This window comes from Gopherus evgoodei, chromosome 2 (assembly GCF_007399415.2).
Source record: "Gopherus evgoodei ecotype Sinaloan lineage chromosome 2, rGopEvg1_v1.p, whole genome shotgun sequence".
NCBI lineage: Eukaryota > Metazoa > Chordata > Testudines > Testudinidae > Gopherus > Gopherus evgoodei.
Genome location: NC_044323.1, coordinates 29,456,804 through 29,474,045, shown reverse-complemented (window position 1 = coordinate 29,474,045; position 17,242 = coordinate 29,456,804). Strand labels below are relative to the sequence as shown.

The window sequence follows — 17,242 nt, the reverse complement described above, 5'->3', positions numbered from 1 at the left end:
GTTGGGAAAGCCTTCAGACCTCAGATGATTGTTGCCATCGCCTAAAACCGCAGTTGTGATAAGCAGGCTCCGGCTAGGTAGGAGACCAGGATAGCCCCTAGGAAGCCCAACCTCTGCGTGGGAACCAGAGTGGATTGCTCTATAGTAAACAGCAGGCCTTGACCTGTGAATAAGACCGTGACGATGCCCACGCGCTGAGTGGTTTGTGTCTCAGAGTCTCCTCGGATAAGCAAATCGTCCAGATACGGAAAAACGCATATCCGACATCAGCGACGGTAGGCGGCGACTATGGCCGTAAACCGGGAGTATTGACCGTTGGCTATAAAGCGGAGGCATCTCCCGTGCGGAGGGAAGATGGCATTGCGAAAGTACGCGTCCTTCATATCCAGGGCGGCATAGTAGCCCCCAGGAGGCAAGGATGGAATAATGGTTCCCAGGGATACCATGCAGAACTTCAAACTTATCCTAAACCGGTTGAGTCCGTGCAGGACCAGGAAGGTCTGAGACCTGTGTTCGAGTGGGGGACTAGGGCATAACGGGAGTAAAACCCCTTACCCCTTTCGTCCGCTGAAGGGGGACAGGGCTGGAGCAAATTAAAGGTGGTACCTATGCTCCATAGTGCGCAGGACCCAGCGATCTGAAAGTAACTGGGGCCATGCCAGGAGAAAGCGGGATCGGGATCCCGTCCTGCGACTGGTACACCGCCCTCAGGCGAACCTTGGAAGGTCCCTCTTTGGTCCCAGTGGTAATTGCGAGGGACCTTGACTTTGGCTCTTTAGGGGTCCTGACGTTCGTCTGCGACCACCTTGGCCTTGCCGTTTGCCAGAGTTCTGCCTCTGGCTAGGCACAGAGTATGGCGGCTGGGGCCAGAAAGGCCTGCGTTTGGTCGCTGGCGTATACATGCTGAGACGCATTAGGACCCTATTGTCCATCAGACTTCGCAGTCTGGGGCTGTCTCTGCCACGAAGATGCCTTTACCAACAAAGGGTAAATCCTGAATGGCATACTGCAGCTCCGGCCGGAGGTTTAAAACCTGAAGCCATGAAATGCACCTCATGGCGACACCCAAGGCCAGAGTGCTGGCCGCAGAGTCTGCTGCGTCCAACGAGGCCTGGAGGGACGCTCTGGGAACCTTCTTTCCCCCGTCCTCCAAGACGGCAGCGAACTCCAGGTGGGAGTTTTGAGGGAGAAACTCCTTCACCCCGGTGCTATAATTATCGCAGCTAAGCAAGGCTTGTTGCTTTGCTACCCAGAGCTGCAGAGCCCCTGCAGAGTACACCTGGCGGCCAAGCAGGTTCATTCGCCAAGCCTCTTTCTGCTTCGGGGCTGGCGCCCGCTGGCCATCATATCAGGATCGTGGTCCTGAGCATAAAATCTGTGCATATGGGATGACACGGATGCGTGTCCGGACGGCCATGGAGGTACTAAAAGAAGGCACAGGCAGAGTCTCTGACTCATTCGGACCTTGCCCAACTCGGCACCGGGGACCGGCATCGGGAGGCGTATCGGTACCTGGAACGAGATCCAGACCCGCAACCAGAACGGTGTCGGGAGGTCGACCGAGATCTCGAGGCTCGGGGAAAGGCTACAGGAGTCAAGGTACCTGCCACGGTGCCAGGAGTCGGAACGGTGCCGATAGCGGGTCGGCGAACGGGATACCGACCGGTGCAGCGAGTGCGACCAGTACCGAGGAAAACAGCACCGGGACTGCCAGTGGTGTCCGGCGTGCCGACAGGACTTGGAGTGTCTGTGGGACCGTGATCATGAACGGTGCCACTCTGCTGTGCTGACAGAGGACAGTCACCTGAAGAGACTGTATTACCCGCACCGGCGGTGCCGGGGTCAGGCAGCATTGACTCTGTCATGGCACTGAGAGCCCTCGCCGTTGGTAACGTCTCCGGCGTGAAGGGAACAGCAGGCTCAACCACAGTGCATACTGGGGAGCTGTCAGGCACCGGATTCGACGGCCCTCGTGGGACCGGGATCAACGGTACCGAGGTCACCAGAGCTTCGGTAGGTGTCAGTGCCGGGCGATCCGAGTTAGATAAGCTGTCTGGCTGCGGTGCCGTCAGCACGGAAGCAGCGGGAGCAATACGCTCAACCACGGCGCGTGCCGGGGAGCCGTCGGGCACCGGATTCGATAGCCCTTGTGGGACTGGAATCGACGGTGCCGACGTCGTCGGTGCCTCAGAGGCGTCGGTGCCGGGCAGTCCGACTTAGGCTAGCCCTCTGGCTGCGGTGCCGTTGGCACGGAAGCAGCCGGAGCAGCAGCTCAACCACGGCGCGTGCCGGGGAGCCGTCAGGCACCGGATTCTACGGCCCTTGTGGGACCGGGATCGACGGTGCCGACGTCATCGGTGCCGCAGCAGGTGTCGGTGCCGGGCGATCCGACTTAGACGAGCCCTCTGGCTGCGGTGCCGCTGGCACGGAAGCAGCAGGAGCAGTAGCTCAACCACGGCGCGTGCCGGGGAGCCGTCAGGCACCGGATTCTACGGCCCTCGTGGGACCGGGATCGACGGTGCCGACGTCGTCGGTGCCGGGCGAACCATCTTAGACGAGCTCTCTAGCTGCGGTGCAGTTGGCACAGGAGCAGCAGGAGCAGTAAGCTCTACCACGGCGCGAGCCGGGGAGCTGCCAGGCACAGGATTCAGTGGCCCTGGGGGACTGGAATCGACGGTGCCGATGTCATCGGTGCCTCTGCAGGTTTCGGTGCCGGGTAATGCAACTTAGGCGAGCTCTCTGGCTGCGATGCAGGTGGCACGGAAGCAGCGGAAGCAGGGGGCTCAACCACGGCGCGTGCCGGGGAGCCGCCAGGCACCAGCAGGAATCGTAGGCTCTCTCGACCTCGGAAGAAGGGAGCGGTGCCGAGTCGACATCGGTGCCGGCGACGGCCGGTGCCGAAAGGCCTTAGTAGTACCGGCGGGGTCCGGTGCCGAGGAGGCGCTTCTGCCCGCCGCTTGAACATCGCTCGGTGCCTAAGGTGGAGGGGTAAGTGAAAGTCCCGCACCTTTTTGTTCTCGGCTTAAAAGCCTTGCAAACGGGGCACTTAGCTGTCAAGTGTGATTCCCTGAGGCACTTCAAACAGGAGTCATGTAGGTCTCCCTTCGGCCGCGGCTTCTGGCAGGCCGGGCCCATTTTAAAACCCGGTGAGCCATGCATGGGCTCCGGCACTGGGCTCATGGAAGGGGTTACTTCCTGAACCCCGCTAACTAAACTAATCATGTTAGCAAAGAAAACACGTATAACTATACAAATATATATATAAAAAGGTTATAACTGCATAACTATATACGAGAAATACGAGTAGCTAGGGAAGTGGAGGTCAGCTAAGCCGCGCTCCACTGTTCCAACGACCGACACGGGCGGTAAGAAGGAACTGAGGAGCGGGTGGGCCGGCAGGAGTATATATCAAGCGCCATGGTGGCGCCACTCTAGGGGGTGACCTGCCGGCCCACTGAGTTGCTAGGGTAAAAGTTTTCCGACGAATGTGCACGCGCGGCGCGTACACCTAACTGGAATGGATATGAGCAATCACTCGAAGAAGAACTATATTTGTTTTTCCTTTGTGTTTATCAAGTCCCCCGCCTGTCCATCTGAAGTGCAGCTATGCTCTGAAACACTTTCACTTACTTTGCCTATAAAAAGGTGGTGTTACATCAGTTTCTAATTATCTAAACTTTCCTTCCTAATCAAGGAGTTTCAGGACCAATAATGACCTAATTCAATTGCCATCTGCTTCAGTATAACCTTACACACTCGTCAGATCTAAGTCACCCTGCTTTCCCACTTTTCTGACAAAATTTAAGTGTCCAGTCACTTCTCCCATATATACAACTTATAAGAAGTCCTGTAGGTTATTTTCTTTTCTATTTATGCTTGCCGGTTAACATTTTGAGATATACTCATTCATTTCAGTTAGAGACCTAAATGTGTGAAAATACAATTTTATACATCAATCACTACTCTAGACCAATAGTATTAAGGTACACATTTTAAGAAAACAATATGAATCTTGATCATCAGAGAAGATCTAGAACCAGAGCAGTTACATGTATCCTATCACAGCTGATTTTTCTCAAATCTTGGGAGAGTCTCATGTTTACATCTTTATCATACCCAATCTTGCACTTAAGAAATATTAGCTGCACCCTGGATCTGATTATTTAAATTGTCATTGTATTGTATTGCTAGACATCTTCAGCTCAACCACTAGGACTCAAAGGAATTAGCAGTTTTGCCAGAAGTTCCAACAAACATACTTGAAAAAATTCATAGTTAAGATGTCCAACATAAAGCAGATAGAAAGAGATAATTAAACTCCCAAAATGCAAACAGGAAAAGGCCCAATGGATGAAAGGGCTAAAAATACATACATCTGACAATTTTCACTTTCTGAAAAATACTGTCTCCATTATCAGGTTATAGCAGTATCTCAGAGGTTCAGAGACTGTGGAATCCAGCCATCAAGGACACAAAGGTTATTTAATTTATGAGGATCATTCGTGATTGGGAAACCTTAACCAGAACAAAGTTTACATTACTCAAAGCATGCATTCTTCAGTGGCCTTAAAGAGACTGAAAAGACAGGACTGTCCGAAAACAAAGTGCACAAGGATCATGAACAAAGATGAAGAACTAAACTTTAACCATCAATGAAATGAGGTATTCATAGCAAAAATGAATAAAATATTCATGAGGGTGGGACCACATGGTAAGATGATGATTCAGAGGTAGAGGGAAGACAAAAGGTAAAATGCAGCTCTTTGATGAAGGACTGGAGCAAAAAGACAAGGCCCATTCTTAGTGCTGACAGTGGAAAGAAGGAAGAAAGATAAGGTGAAAAATAATGTCAAGTATCAGAGGGTAGCCGTGTTAGTCTGGATCTGTAAAAGCAGCAAAGAATCTTGTGGCACCTTATAGACTAACAGACGTTTTGGAGCATGAGCTTTCGTGGGTGAATACCCACTTCCTCAGATGCATGTAATGGAAATATCCAGGGGCAGGTATATATATGTGTGCTAGCAAGCAAGCTAGAGATAACGAGGTCAGTTCAATCAGGGAGGATGAGGCTGATGAGGATGATGCTCTCCTACAGGTTGTTCTGGTTAAGGTTTCCCACTTCAACCTCCCTGGCCACACTATAGCAGACCTTAAGGTGGCCATCCTGCAACAAAAAAACTTCAGGACCAGACTTCAAAGAGAAACTGCTGAGCTTCAGTTCATCTGCAAATTTGACACCATCAGCTCGGGATTGAACAAAGACTGTGAATGGCTTGCCAATTACAGAACCAGTTTCTCCTCTCTTGGTTTTCACACCTCAACTGCTAGAACAGGGCCTCATCCTCCCTGATTGAACTGACCTCGTTATCTCTAGCTTGCTTGCTAGCACACATATATATACACACCTGCCCCTGGATATTTCCATTACATGCATCTGAGGAAGTGGGTATTCACCCACGAAAGCTCATGCTCCAAAACGTCTGTTAGTCTATAAGGTGCCACAGGATTCTTTGCTACTTTTGTGAAAAATAATGTATACCATCAGCCTATTGTCAGGAGACTGCTAGATGGCTGGTTACTGAAGAGCTACTATTTCAACCAGACTCTGAATGAAGTCCTCTTCTAGTCAACAACCGTGAGTGGAAAACTTTTTTTTAAGCTAATGGGAGTGTGTCAGAAGCAGCACCATGACATTTACAAACATATCATCTGCTTCACTGCTACTGCCTATAGGCTGTGAGGCAGTGAAACTGATGAAATGATTGTAAATGCCACAGTGATGCTGCTTCAGAATCTAGGAGAAGCAGAAGAGATTCGACCCTGTTGGGGGTGGGCAAGATCAGGGAAGAGGAATCATTTCTTTCTACACTTCCTCTTACTACATTAATAATCCAGAGTCAGAAACTTTTGAAGTCCTCATCTTTTACATCAGGACACCAGTATTCTAAAGTTTTAAATCAGTTTTCTGATTAAGTACACCTCTACTCCAATGTAACGTGACCTGATAGAACACAAATTCAGATATAACGCGGTAAAGCAGTGCTCCGGGGGGCAGAACTGCGCACTCCAGTGGAGCAAAGCAAGTTCGATATAATGCGGTTTCACCTATATAACACAGTAAGATTTTTTGGCTCCCGAGGACAGCGTTATATCGGGGTAGAGGTGTACTTATAACAAAGTACTTACAACAAAGTACAGCTGAGGAAGACGCTTGTACTTAAAAAACCAACAACAAAAATGAAAATGTTAAAACTGGGCACTGAAAAATCAAGTAGGAAGTTTGCCAGTAAATGTTTGTTTTTTCACCCAGTCATATCAGTTTCTGAGATTCATCTAACAGTTAGAATGGCAAGATAAAAGTGTATATTAAAAGAATTTATAATTTTAAATAAATAGTGACACCTCCCTCCAACAAGAGTTTCCTCATTTTTGTCAGACTGGTTTATTGAGATGCAAGGAGAGAAGGAAAGTGGTGTGGCTGCTCAGTTTGGAAAATATGCATGTACATCTTAGAAAGTTTTCAGGTAAGCAGAGATTTATTTATTTTCAGCAGTATTTCTAAGTAATAGGTTCCATGGATCCATTATAATGCCTCCTCAACATACTTGCAATTTTGAATACTGCCTCCAATGCTACAAATATGCTGAGGTTCCACTGTAACAGATCTGTGGAGTATATTAAGACACATTAGGTAAATAAAGTGCAGGTACTATAAACAAGGGAGAGATGGCTATATAGAAATATATTATTTTTTCATCTACATACGCAAGAACACAGTCTTTCCAAACAGGACTTAAACTGCCCTAACACAAAATTGTACCTGTCCTGCAGTTGATTCGCAATTTGCAGTCTTATAATTCTGAACTAAGACAGGTTCTACGTGACCATTCAGAAACTGTTGAAAAGCATGCAAATTCAAGTCTAGGAAACAGGTGTTAAGGATTGCTCCCATGATGATGCATGGAATCACTGTAATTATCCCATCTCTGATGAAATCAAGTTCAAAATAAAAAATTTCAAACTTGAATGTATCACCATTCTCTTTTGCTTTTCCTTTTTATGTAATGGCTTAAGTATGACATCTTCACATTCCATCATTGTTAATGTATCAAAATTATACTCTTTATTGCAGAAATAAAATTTACATTTCTGTCTAAAACTGACTAAGAGCATTATTTCTATTCTACAAACAGTACTGTTTCTGCACATTGTCTATCAAGACCCAATAAGAGCAGATCACTGAGGAAAATAGTGGGAGCAAAGCAGCATGTACTTCCATTTTCATTCCAATCCCACTGTAGACAATTTTTAAACGATTTGTTTTCTTGCAGATTTTATCATATTATTAATTACCTGGTATCCAAACATCTAAATAACCCTTTTTTCTGTTTTTTTATACACGTAACTGATATGTTATAGAAACCCTTCAAAAATTTATAAGCTAGTCAATGAATATTAGACCGTTTTTTCCAGTAATTAGCTACTATTTTGCAGTGCTAAAATATGAAAAATGAACTCTTAATTCCTACCACCACTAGGAAGTACTATAAAGAATTTGTAGGGAATTATTTGGCAGTGTTTTCACACTATTTTGTTTCATTTGAGCTTTAAATTTCGTTCCAATATTCCTTAAGGAAACTTGAGGAAATCCCATTTTTATTTGTCTATAGGTCAAATTTAGTCCTTCTGCCCAAGAAGGACTGACGGATCACATTCTGAGCCTAAAATGAAGCTCTTTAATGGGAAGTGCTGGGAGAGAAAGCTAGGGAATAACTGTTCCTCCGAACTGCCCTCCACAAGCTGAGTATGATACCCGTTACAGCAATGGAAGCTTCTGACAGCATGAAAGTGAGATGCCAATAAATGAATCTGTGCACTGTAAGACATGTGAATTGTACTATGTTCTGGTACAGATGAAGCAAAGGACAAAAAAAAAGGATCAAAGCACAAAAAAAGCCACAAGAAAGAGTTGCCAAAATTGTGTGGCCAGTGATTGACTCCACTGTTTTCTGTCCACTGAGATAGGAAGATATGCCACAAGATCCAAATCAGCATATGAGAGCACGAAGAATAATTTAGTATGCAGACTTTCAAGCTAGTCACATCTTATTTTTCCAAGATCCCTCTTCTAAACATAACATCAATAAGAGGACAAAATGCACAAGAGAATGCATTCCACATGCTAGAAGTTACAGCTGACTTACTCCACTGTTACATGGAGTCTTACTGGTTTCAAAGAAGGCCATTCACTTGTTCTTCAAAGGAAGGAAAGAAAAATAAAACACTAACTACAGGTGGGCTCACTTCTAGTTTGGGGGCACATGAGTTTGACAGAGTAGAGTAACACAAATTATACTAACACACATCTAGCCAAATGAAAGAGGCTTTTCCTCCAGAGAAGAGGAGGAAAATAATGAAAAACAATTCCTCTCTACCGCAGAACAGTTTACATTTTAATTTTACAGTTCAAATAGGTAGCAACATAATTTACTAGCCCAAGAGCATAGCCACGCATGACTCAATCTCACTGTTCTAGTTACATTGAATAACTACCTCCTGATCAGCTTGGTTCTGGGAATCCCCTTTGTTTATGCTTGCATCCCGGGTCCAACGAGGAGGTTTCCAGGTTCTTTCTTGTGTTCCTCTGTTGTAGTAGTAACAACGTCCTGTAGTATCTTTATGTGTTTCCCATTCTCCATTAATCTGAATTGCGGAACTTGTAGGTAAAGGTGGAAGTGCAGACTGAGATATTTTCAGTTCTTGTAAATTAGCATAAACTGGTGAATCCGGCCTGCCTTGGCTTGGAGGAGTAGTTGGCTATTGTGAGAGAAGAAATTAAGTATTACTTAAACTGCAAGTGCATTTTTAATTTTTTCCTTTAATAAAAAAATTGATTATATTATAGCAGTATAATAGGAAATATAATTTATATAATCAAAAATGAAGTCTTACTTTTATACAGAGAGATCTTTTATAATTAAAACAGTCAAATCAAAGTCAAACAAAAACAAATCTATTTTTTGACCCATAACCACAAGGGTTATTTCACAAACTGTATTTATAGTTTATTAAAAATCTTTAAACATTCCTGCAAATGGCATCTTTTAATGATCTCATATGGCAGACTTGTGAAAAGATAAAGCAGTATTCAATAACTGGAAGATTTCACTAGGTTTTGTTTCAAGACATGAAATATGGATGTCTCCTCTCCTCCCCAAACCTGAATGTGTGTGGAGCGAAAGGAGGGGGAAAAGCACTGTTTTACACCTCTCATCCTCTATCTTGAAAGTGAGCTCTAACAGGCAGTGCAGTCTAAAGTAATGAGTACAGTATTGGACTAAAGAACTTGGGAATTTCACTTGAACCTTTCCTCTGTAATTTTTTCCAAATCAACAGTCACAGAACTGAGCTAATCAATCTATTTTAAATTGATTTAAGATATTATTTAGTACAAACAAAATATTTTGCATACCACAGTAATTTAGCAATGTCAACAAAAGGAATAACTTTTACCTGTTTAATCTGTAATGTGGAACTGAAAATATGTAGTCAGATAAAGTTTAGTCCTAAATACAAGAAGCAGAACCACAACCAACATCTGCAGGAGAATGTAATACTACTAGCAGCAATGGTACATAAATGCAATTTTCTGCTAGGATGGTGAGCTCAGGTAGAGAACATCCTCAACCATTTACTCACAGGAAAAACTATTGGAAATTCAGACAGAGAATTACGAACCACAAAGTTACTTACAGGGGAAAAACTGTCTTTTTATTTTTAAAAAATATATATAACACCACCCCATAGTATGTTATCACCATATGACAGGATGGATAAAAAAAATTTTACATTGGATTTTATTTATTTAAAGTATGCTTCTTTTTAAAAATAAACCTGTTTAAAATGAAATCTTACTGCAATACAAAATGTTATGTCTAAATTTATCAGAATCTCTTAAAACATTTTAAAAATAAATATGCTTAATCCATGAACCTCTATCAAAAACTGAGTTAAAGGCAACTTTTCCATACAAAAAAAGAATTAGAGGGAACAAATCTAACTTTTGAGGTCAATAAGTCATATACTACATCAAAGGTATAATCCTGTGGGGGATCCAAGGGCTGTGCTACAGGGTGCAAGAGACTAGCAAAGTCATCACAGGCACTGGGACCCAGCCTCAGACTTTAGGAGATACCATCATGGATCCCATCAGGATGATTCACTGACCACCTGGGTGGTCTCATACTCACATACTCCTATTTTATAGCTTCTCCCTACCTAAGTTCTGATTGGCTCAATTCTCAAAATGATAAATGCTTATGACTCTACCCACTATGGAAACTTACTCTTCAGCTCATGGAAAAACACTCATTTACTCAGTAACTACCAGCCCTTGCTTCTGGATTGTTCTGGACACTTCAAGTAAATGGCCTTGCTCTGCCTCCTTCCATGTACACACACAGATACAAACTTAACAGAAATCCATTAATTTTGCAACTGCCTCCCTCCATCTCTAAACAAATAAAATACTGCAGTGCACAAGGCATGTGGGTTACACAAGCAGAAGTCCTGGATTGTTATTAGTCCTTTTGTTTTCTTGCGGGTAGGGATGGGGGAGTTATTTAACAAGGGAGAAGGAGCACAACCAGAAAAAGAGTAACACTGGTGTCAAAGCAGGACACTGTGTGAAGAAGGGATGACATTCATTTGAGTGCAGCCTCTAGTGTTGATTTCAACACATGGGAACAGAAGGAAAAAACTGCCATGACTGCAGGTTATAAAAAAGACCCTATTTGGGAATATTTTTACTTATTTTCCAGAATTTTGTGAACCTCCGGATAAGAAAGGAACACATGCAAAATGTAAACAGTGCAACACAAAGATGAAAGGCCTGGTTATCAGAATGAAAGATTATGAAAAACGCTCCCCAAAAGGAAATGATTGTTTCAAACACATCCGTATCATCATCTTCAACCTGGATTAGCTGATAAGAATGGTGCAAAAATAAATTTATTAGACTGCCTACCATTTCTTACTATGCTAGGAAATGAAAACAGATTACTGTCATAAATTGGTGTTTTGGGTAGATTTAAGAATTTTAAAATGTTTGCATTCAAAATATAGCTGGTATGTTATTTTGAAGTGCACGTATTTATCAATTATATTTTTACTGTTACTGATACACTTCTGAAGTGATTTTTATTGCACATAAGCAAATTTCGAAGGTAAATATTTCCAGTTTAAAAGTAAAGTTTTATTAGTCATTTATGAATTTTAACATTTAAAAAATGCTTTTTCTCAAGCAGTTTGGTATGTTGCTAGAAATAAAACGTTTAAAAAGATTTAGATTGGGGTGGCCAACCTGAGCCTGAGAAAGAGCCAGAATTTTCTAATGTACATTGCCAAAGAGCCACAGTAATATGTCCGCAGTCCCCTATCAGCTCCCCCACCCTGCTCCCAGCACCTCCCACCCACTGACAGCCCCACTTATCAGCACTTCCCCCTCCCTCCCTCACACCTCCCAATCAGCTGTGTCGTGGCACGCAGGAGGCTCTGGATGGGAGGTGGGAGATGTGAGGGCACAACAGGCTCAGGGGAGGGCATGGGAAGGGGTGGAGTGGGGGTAGGGCCTGTGGCAGAGCCATGAATACCCCCTGGCACATTGGAAAGTTGGCGCCTGTAGCTCCAGCCCCGGAGTCGGTGCCTATACAAGGAGCCGCATATTAACTTCTAAAGAGCTGCATGTGGCTCTGGAGCCACAAGTTGGTCACCCCTGATTTAGATAATCCTAGTGATCTATTAAATAATTATTCTCACTAACAATGTGGGTTTAGTATAAACAGAAGTACAAGCACCTTCAAAGGAGGAACCTTTCATTTACAGATTTTTTTTTTTAATCAATGTATTGAATAGTACTCAGTGAGTATGAGTGACTTTTCTTAACCACTTTATAATTCAGTGTCTAAGCTGGACCCTGAAACAAACATCCAACATCTGCAATGTCTACAACTTCAGAGTTATCTGCTTGTACCACCATCAACTAAACAGTCTTTTTTTGAGCAAGTTACTTGTATGTCTTTCTTCATTATCTAGTAAAACCATGAATCAGGACCAGCAAATCCCAGGAAGACTCCATAGATAAAAAGATAGGTGAGTTCATTTATAAAACAAATTCTCCCTTTTGTCTAGTTCAGAACAAACATTTCATTGACACGGTTCAATCATTATGACCAGGCTACATGCCACCTGGCAGAGCAGACATTGCCAGAACATTGCTGGATACACTGTACCAGAAGGAAAATTGAACAGTGTGCAAGAAACGTTGATGGGAAATTCGTTAATCTGAGTCTTGATGGGTGGAGCAATGTACAAAATTATCCAATAATATATGATTGTGTGACATCAGCTAATGGAGCTGTCTATCTTACAGAAACAATTGATACATCAGGAAATGCCCATACAGCAGAATAATTAGAAGTAGTAGCAGTAAAAGCCATAGCAAACTGTGAATAAAAACTGAAGTGTCGAGTGTGGAGCTTTGTCAAAGACAATGCCACAAATGTAACGAAGTTTAAAAGAAATTTAGAAGATATTAAAGTAACCTGAAACTTAAAACAGATGGGTGCAGTGCTCATCTGATTCCTCTTTTAGCCAAAGACTTAACTCCAGGAATAAAGGAAAAAGTTGAAATTGGAAAATACTTCCATAAGAACTGCATTGCTTCAGTTTCACTGAAGAGAGCAGGATGCTCCAAACTAATTCTACCCCAAGATGTAGTATGGAATTAAGTGGTTGACCGTTTTGACCCATTTATCAAGAACTGGCCTATTCTGATTACTATTTCTGAAGAAAACCATGACAAAAACACATAGACCTAAAAAGCCAAAGTAGTCAACAATGGACTAAAGAGAAATGTAGAAGATCTGCTGAATATATTGAAACCTATGTCCATAGCCCTGGACAAACTCCAGAAAGACTGTTGTTCTGTTTCTGATGTTGTTGAAATTTGGAAAGAACTTCGAGACACTGAAGAAAAAAATACCCAACAACAAAGTTAAACTGCAGGCAGTAAGTAAAGAAGCAGATGGATCCAGCTCTTATTCCACCTCATTTTCTTGCCAATATTCTCAACCCAAAGTACCAACAGGTAGATGCCTAACTGCTGAACAAGATGCTAATGCTATGACATGGGCATCTAATAATCACCAATCAACCATGCCAACCATAAATTTCAGGACTGAAGGTGAACCATTCAAGCAGTATGAAGAATATTTTCATCATTTGGAATAATTCATTCAAAATTGAAAAGGCGACTAGAAGCTGAAAACACAAGAAAGCTTTGTCTCTCTCTTCCAGTCTATGAATAAAACCAAGAAAGAAGGGGATGCGAACTACTTATTTTAGTAGTTTGAAGGACAGCCTTTAGTAATCTAGGCAATTGTCTCATTTTCAAGAGACTTAGGCCAGTAGAAACTTAAGATCTAGTCACTTTCATTTAGGCATTTTTGAAAATTGTCTCAAGTTGACCAGAAATAATCAGTTCAATTCCCTGACTACAGGTAATTCCTCTGTTCCTTTAATAAATCATTTCATTGTAAATGTGAAACATGTTTTGGTAAGAGAAGTTTATGTATCCAAAACATTAAGATTGTTTTGTTTAATAAAAATAAATGTTATATGCTATTGTGTGTGTAATTAAATTCCAGTTACCATTCTAATGCAGCTTGACACGTCATGAACACAAAGTTAATTTTCCAGTAAACAGGCAACATATTGTTCACCATTTTCTAACATCCTAAAACTGTACAAGTAATAAGAATCTGAAGATATTAAGCTATATAATTGCTTAAATAAATGTACTAAATCTAGTGACAGACCAATTAGTTGTAAATCAACATGTTTTAATAGTTATATCAACTAGTAAGAACGCACCTTTTTTTACAAAATAACTGAAGTTCAAATGGAAAAATTAATTTAAAACAGGATTTAAAATAATTGATTTAAAAGTCAATCCACATTGCCATATAAATTCAATGGCAAAAACTATGTTAATGAAAAGTTAAGGCTGCATGGTGGTATGTCGTCCCCTTGCAGGATGCCGAGTTTAGCAAAACCTCAAAATTGTGAAAACCAGGAAATGCAGTTAAGGTTGCCCATGCAATCTTTAACTCGGTCCTCTATTGCAGTGCCCCATTACGTGCTGTTAACACATACAACTTTACACTGCCAATCCCACAGTTGCTGAAATGTACAAGACCTTCACCTCCTTTCACAACCCATTCACTTTTACACATAAGATTCCATTTAACCAGGGGTGAGCCGGAGCCGGTTCGCACAAACTGGTTTTAGAATCACTTGTTAACTGGCTTCCCTGCGAGGGAAGCTTTGATGGGCAATGGCGGGGAAGTGTGTAATTCCTCCTCCCGGCTGCCGGGAGGCGCTGTGCTGCACTGCAGGAGCCATGTGGGCTGCCTCCTGGCCCTATTGCTGCTGCTGCTGCTCCTCCTCAGACTTCTGGCCCTGGGGCTCCGGCTGCTACCTGGTGGGTCCCCGGCTGCATCCTGCTGCTCGGGCTGCTCCAAGCCGCTCTCTCCGTGAGTACCTGCCATCCTGCCCGCAACCAGACCTGCAGCCCCTGCCCTGCCTGCACCAGCCCCACACCACGCTGCCCGCAGCCAGCCCCTGCCCTGCTCACAGCCGGCCTCTGCCCTGCCCGCACCGCCTGCCCGCAGCCAGCCCCTGCCCTGCCCACAACCAGCCCCTGCCCTGCCCGCACCGCCTGCCCGCAGCCAGCCCCTGCCCTGCCCACAACCAGCCCCTGCCCTGCCCGCACCGCCTGCCCGCAGCCAGCCCCTGCCCACAGCCAGCCCGCCGCACCCCCTGCCCACAGCCAGCCCGTCGCAGCCAGCCCTTGTCACACTCCCTACCTCCAGCTAGCCCTGCCCCACGCCCCTGTCTACAGCCAGCCCCATGTCCACTAGTGCCCTGCAGTTCTCAGGGCAGTAACCCTGCACACCTGCTTCAATGAGGGGGGGCAGGGAGCAGCTGGGACCCACACATGCGCACACCCTAGGGTAACCAGACAGCAAGTGTGAAAAATTGGGACAGAGGGCGAGGGGTAATAGAAGCCTATATAAGACAAAGACCCCAAAATTGAGACTGTCCCTATAAAATTGGGACATCTGGTCACCCTAGCACACCCCAAGGGAGTGGCAGGGACCCATACATGTAAAACGGAGCTCATTTCTAGTTCAGGCCCATCTTTTTAAAAAAGAACTTTAGGTAGAAGTAACATACATCTGTATTTTCCCAGAGATGTCAGGCTTTTCAGTTCTTAAATCGCTGTCCAGGCCGAATTTTTAAAATTTAAAAATTCCTCCCAGGAAAATACAGACATATGGTAACCCTATTGGTACAAAAACTACATAACTGTGGCACATCCCTTAAATCAGAACTTTTTACAGGGAACCAGTTGTTAAGATTTTAGCAGCTCATGACTACATCTAATGCTATTAAAGGCAAAAGGGGACATGGGGGGGAGGGAAGGGTGCCTACACCACCTTTCCTCTATTCCCCTGGATCAGGCACTAGCTGATGGAATCATTCACATACACTCCAGTATGCATCCTTTCTATTGCAAAACTGTGTAGATTACAGGGGTAGCAGGTCTTGTCCACAGAAAGGAGGAATAAGATAGCCATCATTAAAACATTAGAATCCTAAATTAAAGCGCAGATTGAGACGGTATCCTTGAGTAAATGTAAGGGAGGTGTAAGAGGCTGTGAAGGTTCTTAAACTCTACACGTGTGGTATTCCTTTCTATGTCAGTATATGGAACCTCCTGGATTTTATAGCGCGAGTATGGGCTATGTGCCTATTGAGGCATTACTCTAAGATGGTAGAGGGGAGGTAGCACGGGAATTTTTTTTTTCTTTTTCTGTCTTTCAATAGTGTTAGATGGAATTCTGTGGTGAGAGTGAATGGGGGTTAAAAAAGGAGGTGAAAAGCTGGTACATTTCTGCAACTGTGGGGTTGGCAGAATAAAGATGTGTGTGTTAACAGGACCTATTGGGGCACTGCTCAAAGAGGGTAAAGTTATGGGTGCATGGGCAACCTTACCTGTGCGTTTCCTGATATACAGAAGTTTGTATTTTGCTCAAATCAATGTTCTGCACTAACTATTCTGCTGCATTCACAGTAAGCCTCCCCACATATTAAAAATCTCATTATATTAAGTGACCTTTTAGAAGCAGCGTTTACATTTTTATTGCACAGTGGTAAAAGGTTTGGACCAGAAACATCACTGGCAGGGTGTTCACAAGGGCAACGGCGTCAGCACATTCTCTTGAATTTCCCAGGCAAACATAACATGTCTCTGTAGAAAGCTTCATGTTCCCCCCACTCCCCTTTATGGGTGAATGTGCACTAATCCTCCCAGACTGCACATCTATGCAAAGGAAGAAGTGAACTTGTTTTTAATTTGGCATCCACAAAAACTTAGTGGGTGTCATGCACTTAGATAATAATTAACTATTTGAGACCATTTTGACCTGCACCACAGCAACAGCTGGATCTCTAGCTCTGCCCTTTGCGGAGCTAAAAGGCCCCCCCCCCCCCCAGATCTGGGGCCACACATGAGGGGAGAATGTAGAGCTGACAGGTATATTGCCCCTGTTCTCTCCCAAACTCTCTGCTACTCAAACCCATGTCCCTTCTCCCAGTATTCCACCCCTCACTTGATCACCTGAGCCAGGCATCTCTCCCCTCACTTCCCACCCACTCCCATTTATCCTGCTCATTACCCTCCTGAAGCCCCAAACCCCTCTATTGCCCCATCCTTCACCCCTCAATTACCTGTACTCTCGCAGGCAACATTCACATGATTATTTCCCCCCAAATACTTTGATTATGTTTCCCCCAAACTAGAATCGCCACCCATGACTCAAATTGTTGTAACCTCCAAACACTCAGTCCAAAACTCCTTCTGTCTCGGGGCTTGTCTACACCACGCAGCTTTTAGCAACAAGGCTGTGTCGACACAGCCTTGTCACTAGAGGTCAGCATATGTAAACGCTCTTTGTTGGCACTTTTGCGGACAAAATACTTCCAACCCCACTAGCGGCGTAAGCTTTGTCAGCAGAAGAGTGCTCCTGTCAACAAAGCCGCGATCACACTGCCACTTGGGTTGGCAAAACTTTTGTCGACAACTTCACAGTGTAGACATACCCTCAAGTGCAGGCTT

At 44.0% G+C, this 17,242-nt stretch overlaps 1 protein-coding gene across 11 annotated transcripts in view; it reads right to left on the bottom strand.

The window, feature by feature from the left end:
• ARHGAP12 (Rho GTPase activating protein 12) overlaps positions 1–17,242 on the bottom strand; it is a 167,907-nt gene that overhangs the window by 78,175 nt on the left and 72,490 nt on the right. For all 11 annotated transcript variants that reach the window (XM_030550210.1, XM_030550204.1, XM_030550206.1 and 8 more), the window contains one exon: positions 8,554–8,817. In XM_030550210.1, coding sequence (XP_030406070.1) covers positions 8,554–8,817 — 264 coding nt within the window. The remainder of the gene's footprint in view (positions 1–8,553; positions 8,818–17,242) is intronic.